The 10219-nt window shown below is 35.9% G+C and overlaps 1 protein-coding gene across 3 annotated transcripts in view; it reads left to right on the forward strand.

The window, feature by feature from the left end:
- Positions 1-4765, forward strand: part of NR2C1 (nuclear receptor subfamily 2 group C member 1) — a 46041-nt gene extending 41276 nt beyond the window's left edge. For all 3 annotated transcript variants that reach the window (XM_026499882.4, XM_026499883.4, XM_057316168.1), the window contains 2 exons: positions 130-235; positions 2890-4765. In XM_026499882.4, the coding sequence (XP_026355667.1) occupies positions 130-235; positions 2890-3064 (281 nt within the window). In that variant the 3' untranslated portion in view covers positions 3065-4765. The remainder of the gene's footprint in view (positions 1-129; positions 236-2889) is intronic.
- Positions 4766-10219: the final 5454 nt, after the last annotated feature.

A 10219-nucleotide genomic window follows, 5' to 3' on the forward strand; every position in this document is an offset into this window, starting at 1 on the left:
TAGCGTGCCTTTTTTTTTTTTTTTTTTTTTTGACTGAACTGTTCTTCCCACACCCTTCTATCTCATCTCTCCTTGCCTTATTAAATGAGCATTCAGAACTAGGTAACAATATATTCTTTAATGTTTCAGATCATCCAGGCCTAGAAAACATGGAACAAATTGAGAAATTTCAGGAAAAGGCATATGTGGAATTCCAAGATTATATAACCAAAACATATCCAGATGACACCTACAGGTATCTAAAAGTTAAATACTATTTTATTAAATCCATCTTAAATTCTTTTATGAATCTATTATTTCATTATTTTCCATTCCAAGAGTAAGTCAGTGTTTCAGTCAGCCTAGACCTTCGAAATAGCTAATCCTATTAAAAGCAGTAGTGTGTTGTTGCAAGTGATTTACAGGTAGTATTTCATGTATTTCTTACAATTTATAGAAGGGAACTTGGGCACAGAGAGGTTAAATAACTTGCTCAGGGCCATATACAGATGACAGGGCCTGCCTTTGAGCTCAGGTTGTCTGACTCTAGTGCCCAAACTCTGTTTTCTTCAGATGAAATAAAGAATTTTATTAGTGAAAGGGAAAAAATAGGAATGAATGAATAAAAACGCCATTCAACTATTTTATAAATAATTTAGAAATTTGGTTTATGGTATTTCTACCAAGATATTTCTTGCCGATGTCCCTTGAAAAGAATTTTTTTTTTTTTTTTTTTTTTTTTTGTAAGATCCAACTCAGTTTTTGAAGAGGAACGGAATTGGGGAGTAGCTTTGCTAGCACATGGCTGTTAGAGCCAGAATACCAGGGCTTGACTCCTGACCCCTCATTTACTAGCTGTATCACCATGGGCAAGTTATTCAACTTCTGTGTTTCAGTTTCTTTATCTGTAAAATGTAGATAATAGTACCCACAATTAGTATAATGATTAAATCAGTTTATATATATAAATAGCTTAGAACACTGCCTATAGTATAGTATATCATATTGTTTATAGTGTAACATATATGTAGTATAACATATAAGGGCTATATAAATGTCTTTACTAATATTATTAATTTAACATGCTTTGTACTAATAAAAGAATGTTTTACATAAAATAATTATTTACAGATATTCAATAATAGATTTATAAGCCAGTTCCATCATGAAAATCACCCTTAGTTTATCTAACCAGTTTTCCTACCCTGCCTCCTACCAGTTTTATTGCTGCGGCTCACATGATGGGAACAAACAAGAGCTGGGTAATTTGAGGAGGAGAGTAGTAGCTACAAGAAGGTGAATTAGGAATGCCTGGGTGGCTCAGTAGGTTAAGCGTCTGCCTTCGGCTCAGGTCATGATCCCAAGATTCTGGGATCAAGTCCTGCATCGGGCTCTTTGCTCAGCAGGGAGCCTGCTTCTCCCTCTCCCTGCTGCTCCACCTGCTTGTGCTCTCTCTCTCTCTCTGACAAATGAATGAATAAAATCCTTTTTAAAAAAAGGTGATGTAATCCTGTTTTCAGTTGGTCACAAATGTTAGAGTGCGAAATACAAGAGGGATACACATACCCAAGCTTTTCAGAAAGTTATTTTTTGTTGTTGTTGGTTTTGTTATGATTGTTCTCAGTTTTTTAAAGTTTCAAAAGTTGTTTTATACCTCATTGTACAAACAAATATAGTATTTAAATTTTCCTCCTTCTTGACATATAGTTGTTGGTTGACCTCTGTTCCAGTACATTCCAGCTGCTCTGATTGGTCTCTGGAACTCTCTCAGTTTCTTACATTCTGATTTATTTAAAAATAATAAATTATCTTTGGATAGCAGTCTTCAGCTTACACCTTATGCAAGATATGGTTTTGCCTTTAAGATCCTCAGTAGCAAAAAAACTGGTAGGAATCGTTTCATTAATCTTTACCACAACACGGAGAGACTAGGGGTAAGTAAGTGGCTAATACACATTCACATAGATAGAGGGGTAGTTGAATCGAGATTTGAACCCAGTGGTCTTGATTCCATATTCCTTGCTCTTCCCAGTCTTCCCAATAATAACTATTGCCTGTTTTACCATTTCCGTTTGTTTTTTGATTACCATTGAGCCCCATGTGTCCTGATAACACAAAGCATTGCTGTTCTTACAACCTCAACTGAATTTCTAAGCCATTCTTTTTTTTTTTTTTTAAGATTTTATTTATTTATTTGACAGAGAGAGACAGCAAGAGAGGGAACACAAGCAAGGAGAGTATGAGAAGGAGAAGCAGGCTTCCCGCCGAGCGGGGAGCCCGATGCGGGGCTCAATCCCAGGACCCTGGGACCACAACCTGAGCCAAAGGCAGACGCCTAACGGCTGAGCCACCCAGGAGCCCCTTCTAAGCCATTGTTAAGTGTATAATTTGATCTGTACTTTGATAACTTAGTTCCATGGTGGGGCAGCTGGGTGGCTCAGTTGGTTGTGTCCAACTCTTGATTTCAGCTCAGGTTATGATCCTCGGTGTTGTGGGATGGGCCGTGTCGGTCTCCGAGCTCAGTGGGAAGTCTGCTTGAGATCTCTCTCTCCCCTTCTCCCTCTCCTCCCCCTGCTCGTGCGTGCACAGGCACTCTCTCTAAAATAAATAAATCTTTTTTTAAAATAAACAAATAAATAACTTATTAGTTCCATGGTCCATATGGCCAAGTAGAGGCAACACAGTGTAGTAGTTAAGAGCAAAGCTTTCCTGTGAAGTCTGTCAGACTGCATGTATATATGCAGATGATTGTCATAACCTTTAAGGCTTGAGAATACTTAAGTTTTTATTTTTAACTTTTGAAAATTAGATCTTTATTAGACCACAACCAATATACATGCAGAAATTACTCCTATTTTTCTACCAAATCATTTTTTGATTTACACCCTTGTTTTTCCTTCCCCTTTTTAGGTTGTCCAGACTGCTACTCAGATTGCCTGCTTTGAGACTGATGAACGCTACCATCACTGAAGAACTGTTTTTCAAAGGTCTCATTGGCAATGTACGAATTGACAGTGTCATCCCACATATTTTAAAAATGGAGCCTGCAGATTATAACTCACAAATAATTGGTCACAGCATTTGAAGCCTGAGATGTCGGTTTAAACTTACTGTTGTTTCCCAGAATACAAGAAGACACCAAATTGAACTCATTGCTTCCAGGGTATCGGGAAATTTTTACTTTAAAGAGTAACCAAAAACCCAGGATGTTTTTATTGTGACTTCTTAAGAATTTTTGAAGTGACTAGGCGGGTGGCGGGAATTAGAATTTCCCTTCCTGTCTTATTTAAGTGAATAAGAAATACTATGAATTTATTCTTGGTTAAGATGACACCCTAAGCTATCACTTCTTGGCATCTAAACTAAGATCACTCATATTTTATCTTATAAAACAAATAAATTAGTCTTTTTTTTTCCAGAATTGTGTTCTATTCATGTTTTTCATTATGAACTAGTAGAAACACTTAATCTTCAGAAATCCCTAAGGAGGATTTCCTTGCTTTTTACTCTTCCATAATATAATCTGTTTAATTACCATGTTAAAAGATTATTTTATGCTCAATGGTATAATAACATTAGAACCATAGGAAATAATAATTGAGTATATATATATATATATATTTTTTTGTCTTTTGTAAATATTATGACACCCTTAGCATATACCACTCTCATTGCTGGCAATGAGACATAAGCCTACATGATCTCAAGACTTTTTTTTAGTGTTGTATATTATTAGTTACAAGCACTTTTTATTTATGTATGTAGCAGAAAATTGTTTTTGAGAATGAGATAGGATTCATGTTGTAATATTTTTGGTTTACTGCTGTGTTTTATTAAAAGTAGTAGAGACTGAGCCCAAAATGTTTCAGTATTTTAAAATAGATATTAAAATTGTTGCTCTTCCATTCCACAAAAAGCATTGGACTTCTCTCCCTCTTTTCTGACCTGCATTAGAACTTCCTGACCCTTCAATGAGTTTTAGCCCTTCTAGGTTGTTAGAAATACCCAAGTTGTTAAATAATGAATTTATCATAGCCAGTCTGTGTTTCGAAGGTGAGTTAATTACTTTAAAGCAAATTGATCATTTTTAAAAATTTAAGTTTTTTACTATGTAAAGGAATATGCACTGATGTTTCACTGTAAAGAGGGGAAAGCTTTTCTGACAGTAGTATGAGCATCAGCCTGAAGCCTTGTTGCCACAGCAAAACCATTTTAGACTCCTTGGATGCCTTCCACAGTAATGTTTTCCTTAGCAAACATGGTACTGTTAAATCTTTCTTCGTTCTGATTGTCACGATGAATTATTTTGGTATGTCTATTTGTTGATTTTTAAAAAATGAAGATTTTATTGCACTCAGAGTACATTTTTTATAAAAATTTTTGCAATAGAAAAGCTGAATTTAGGGGAGGGTGTGGATTTTACTAATTGCTACTTTATAGTAAATCAGAAGTTTCAAAGTTATCAACTTACAGTCTTTACCAACTTATTAAGGGAAACTTTTTTCCCTATTTAAGATGTGATTTTTGTTATCAGGTTTATTTATAATTATCAGCTGGGAAAAACTACATTTAGTACAAAATAATTCAAATAGAAAAATCAGTAGGTTTATATCTTTATAAACCCAATGAAGTAAGCCAAGGATTCAGGAAAATAATTGCTTTAAAATAATGTACTAATGGTTAATTAAGATACATGTTCCTTTCAGGTATTTTTCCTGATTAAATTTGTAGTTATATTTGGAAGTGTTTTTAAAACTATATTAAAATGTGACCTACATTAAAAACATTTATTTGATTTCAGAGTCCTGTTTGTTGGGTGTTTGGTCATCCATCTGTTCTATTGTTAAGAAATCTCTAACAGAATTTATTAATTGGGAAGAGAAATGCATGGATTATTTACAATTCAGTTTGAAGAATTTGTGCTAAAACTGCAGATTGTTAATTTATTTTCTCCTGAAATTTCAGTAAAATAACAGTAAAGTGTAACCACACAATGATAAATAAAACAGGAAACAAGAAATCAAAGGATAAGAGAATTCAGTAAATTCTTGGAAAAACAAAATGCAGGTAGAGAAAGACTGACTCATTAGCAGAACCAAGGAAGCTCTAATCTGAGTGCCTGCAAAAGGCAGTTCAGTGAGAAAGGCCAGTATCCCCAGAAAAGATGCTCAGTTCCTGGAAGAACTGGTGCTCATATTCAGAGACGATGCTTGGGACATTAAAAAAAAAAAAAAAAAAAAATGATTGGTTGCAAGTCCATGTACAAAATCATTGAATTACCTTTTTCTGCCCTTACTAAGTCAGCTGATCATTTTTTGTCCTTCTGCCTTTTTGATCAGAAGGCCAGAGGTTAATTCTCTTGAGCAACTGAACTGGAAGATCAGACTTAACAGGGTACCAGGAATAGTAGAAAGCCTGGGTTAGATTAGTATAGAGTTGAAAATATGGGTTAAGTGAAAATCTGCATTCTGAATGTGGGGGCTGTAATCATGTTCCCACAATCTTTAAAAACAAACAAAACCCAAAAAAAACACCCAGATCCTGTATTTTCCTATAAAACCCCTCAGCCTCTTACCCTGGGCGGATCTGCAGTTTTGAAGGCATTAGCCTGCTGCAGCCTCCTTTTTCAGGCAAATTCTTTGTGTTCTGTTTTGGCTCTGGGGCACAGAGGTTAGTTTTTGACAACAGGTGACTTATAAACAACAAACATTTATATCTCAGTTCTGGAGGCTGATAGTCCAAGATCAGGGTGCCAGTATGGTCAGGTTCTGGCAACTTCTTGACCATGCTTGCAGGCTGCTGACTTCTGCAGCATCCTCACATGAGGGAAAGAGCTAAGAATCTCTCTGGAGTCTCTTTTAGAGGCACTAATCCCATTCATGAGGGTTCCACCCTCATGACTTAAACAAGTCCCAAAGCCCCCACCAACTATCACCTTTGAGGGTTAGGATTTCAACATGAATTGGGGGGAGGGAGGACACATTCAGACCATAGCAGTGAGAAACCAAGCATCATTGTGGCGCCTGGGGCCTCAGTCAGTTAAGCATCTGTCTACTGATTTTGGCTCAGGTCATGATCTCAGGGTCCTGGGATTGAGCCCCACATCAGGGTTTGCACTCATCAGGGAGTCTGCTTGAGATTCTCTCTCTCTCTCTCTCTCTCCCTTTGCCTCTCCCCCCACTCACATGTGCTCGTTCTCTCTAAAATAATAATCTTTAAAAAAAAAAAAAAGGAAAGAAAGAAACCAAGCATCATTTCTTCTTCATTGAGACAGACACAAAGGCCTCTCATAATCAAAGGAAGGTAAAATAAACTACTTATTTTTAAGATTTGAGAGAGAGAGAGAGCAAGCACATGCATGCAAGAGGTGGGAAGGGCAGAGGGAGAGAATCTTCAAGCAGACTCCTGGTGAAGCACAGAACCCAACTTGGGGCTCATTCCTCTAACCCATGAGATCATGACCTGAGCGGAAACCAAGAGTCGGAGGCTTAACCCACCGAGCCAACCAAGTGCCCTACACTATACTTCTTGATGGGAGAGTGCCAAAATTCTGGAACAGTGTAGGGAACCAGAATTTTTGTGGCCATTTTTGGAAAATAAGCTGTCACAGTATTCTCTTAGGCTCAGTTGTAGACTCTTAAGATTAAATAGACAGTATATATTTCACAATATTTGGTAGAAAATAATCCTTAAATGGAAAAAATTAGATGGTCTTAGACCACCAGATTGCCACAATTCCCTGTATCTAGAAGAAGGGAATAAGTCCTTCAGAGGTCGTAAGCACAAATTGGCCTTTAAAGAGATATGTACCAGAAAATTCAGTAAACTGTAAATAGGAGAATTGAACATATTCGAGTGTGTGTGTGTGTGTGTGTGTGTGTGGTGTCAAAGAGCTAAATTCTCATCTTTTATGTTGGGAAGTTAGGTAATACCTAAAATCTTAAAAATCTAGAAATAAGAATGTAATCTAGCAATATGTTAGTGAATACCAAAATAAGCAGCTGAAGGGTGAAAAATTCCCAGACTGATTCTGGCAGTTGGAAATTGGAGGAAATCAGATCAGGAAGCAGACCTATCTATTCTTTCGACCAGGTACGTATACTCAATGTATTAAATTTTTAAAAAGAAAAAAATGGAAGAACTAAACAGCAAATTAGATTGCTAAAGACAGAATTAAGGTTTCTGACAATATTTTTGTTCACATGAGGACAGTATTATCTGAATGGATTCTGCACAGGCCTTTAGGCTTCTTTGGCTCTGTAATAATAATAATACTAATATCAAGTTAATGACAAAAATCAGAACTGGGTACTATGACAAAAGAGCAACCAGAGACCAAAAAAGAGTCCTTGAAATAGAATAATGTTGAAATGGGAAAAAAAAAATCCATCAAGACTGTATGGACCATACCCACATAAGGAACAAATGAGTGAACTGGTACATAAAGGTGAAGAAGTGGCTCAGAATGTAAAATGCAAAGGTAGAAGTGGAAAATATGCAGGTAAAATTTAAAAATACAGAAGGACAAATGTTCCCCTAATATCCAGATTCCAAAAATGGAGAGGGGGAAATTATCAAAAGAACAATTTCTACAACTAACAACAACACAGCTCCAAATTTAAAGATGGCGTTGAATTCCAACAAAGATCAACCAGAAAAACCCCAAGGTAAGTCCATATGAAATTTCAGAACTTTAAAAACAAACAGACAAATTGGAGAAACAAGTTTCTTGCAAAGGAATAAATACAGTTGATGCTTGGACAACACAACTTTGAACTACATGGGTCCACTTAAATGCTGATTTTTTACAATACAGTACTGTAAATTTATTTTCCTTATGATTTTCTTGACATTTTCTTTTCTCTAGCTTACTTCATTGCAAAAGAATAAAGTATATAATACATGTAATATACAAAACTTGTGTTAACTGGCTGTTTATGTTATTGGTAAGGCTTCTGGTCAACAGGTTATTAGTAGTTAAGTTTTGGGGGAGTCAAAAGTTATACGTGGATTTTCAACTGCATGGGGGGGGTCAGTGCCTTTAACCCCTGTGTTGGTCAAGGGTCAACTGCATCAGGTTGGCAGAAAGATTTTTATCAATGATATTAGAATTAGAGGGCAATGGAGCAATATTTCCAAAGTTCTATGACAATTCCATGTCCTAGAATTCATTTGAGCCTAGAATTCTATGTCCCTGCAAATGATCAGTCAAGAGAAAAATTAAAAAAAAAAAAAGGAAATTTTATTTCCCACATACATTTTTATTTAAAAAAAATGCCTCAAGCAGGTACTCTACCAAAACAAATACAAACAAAACAGAAACAAGCAAACAAATGACAGAATTCCAAGAAAGAAAAATCTGCAGGATCCAAGATTCATTCCTGTAGAAGCATGAGTAATAATAGCTGCTCATCAGGCCTAAAGACAATTGATCAAATTGGAACAGAAAGTCGAAATAGTCTGTGAAAAAATTTATTCAAGAAGACATACACTTCTTCTATTATTAAGTAATTTATCCAACTAATGTTTGTTGAGTACTTATAATTATACCAGGCACTGGGTTAAATATTTTATGTGCCTTCTCTTATTTAATTCTCACAATGGTCCCATAATGTAGGTAACATTATTAGTCCCATTTTACAAATGAGTAAACTAAGGCTAAGCAACTTGCCCAATATAGCTAGTAAGCGACAGAGCTGAGATTTGAACAAGCAAGAAATCCTAGGGAAGGGCTCCTTAGAGAAATGGTTGCTGATAGCAGATCTAGAGCAGAAAACACAAGATATGCTGGGGATCCATCCAAAAGATTGGAAAACAGAATCTGGAAAAGATATTTGTACTCCCATGTTTACTGCAGCATTATTTACATTAGCCAAGAGGTAGAAGCAACCTAAAATGTCCATCAAAAGATGAATGGATGAAAATGTGATATATACATGCAAAAGAATATTATTCAGACTTTAAAAAGAAGGAAATCCTGTCATATACTACAACATGGATGAAACTTAAGGACCTTTTTCTAAGTAAAATAAGCTAGTTACAAAAAGACAATTACTGCATGATTCCACTTATAGCAACTATCTGAAGTGACCAAACTCTTAGAAACAGAAAATAGAATGCTGGTTGCTGGGGGTTGGAGATAGAGGGAACAGGGGAGTTGTTCAATGCATACAGGGTTTCAGTTTTGCAAGATGAAAAGGCTCTAGAGATCCGTACAACAATGTGCATATAGTTAACACTACTATACACTTCAGGGTTATGATAGTACATTTTATGTTGTGTTTTTTGCCACAAAAGAAAAAAAGTGCTAGGAAACCAACTTGCAATTCTGAATACTTAAATAAAGGAATCAAGCACCCATCCTGCCTTTCCTATATGAACTGTATATCAGGAACCAGATAGTTGAGTGGAAGTGTCTCTTCATAAAAGAATTGTGGCTAATGAAGAAAAAATGAAATTATTTAGGCAGTGCTCACCAATGTCTCCCAAAAAATCACAAAAAGTGAAACAGACACCATGTATGCTTCCTGATGGAAAGATATCATCACCTATAAAATATACCCAACAACATAAGAAATAAACACAAATCTGATCAAGCACCTAGGTGTAATTACAAATACATAGGAAATACAGGGGATAGAGGAACACAGGGACACAACAAAATCCAGACTGTAGAACACCCTACTGGAGAAACTGCCAGGTTTTTTTGTCAAATAAATTGGAGGGAAAAAAAAGCTTTAAAGCATACTATGTAAAATAGCCACTGGAAAATTAGAAATAATATTCGTTTGCTATCCTTTATTAAAAAATTTTAAGTAACATGCACAATTTAGTTTTCTAATAAATTTTTAAGTGTTGGAAATTTTGAATTTTAACTTTGCAACTAAATCCTTGACAGCAGATATTAACTTTATAGTTTTCTATACCTCCTCCTCGCACTCCTACCTACACAACACTAGTATACGTACTCGTATCGAATGTATTCAATATCATTTGTGCCCAATATTGAATTTGCTAATGGTATCTTGTTTCTAAAGAATCTTGGCGCTAGAAAGGATTTTTCAAGTAGTCTGAGCCATCTAAAAAGATGAGGAAACTGAGGTCCCTCAAGGTGGAACCTCCACCTATGGAAGCCTAATCTATGTGAGCTCTCCACCACACGCTCCGCACTCTAAATAGAGCGCCTAAAAACTTAGTAAAAGTTCACCGTGCCTTCGCTTCCCAGAGAAACTAGCTGAGC

Source organism: Ursus arctos, unplaced genomic scaffold (genome assembly GCF_023065955.2).
Source record: "Ursus arctos isolate Adak ecotype North America unplaced genomic scaffold, UrsArc2.0 scaffold_21, whole genome shotgun sequence".
NCBI classification, from domain to species: domain Eukaryota; kingdom Metazoa; phylum Chordata; class Mammalia; order Carnivora; family Ursidae; genus Ursus; species Ursus arctos.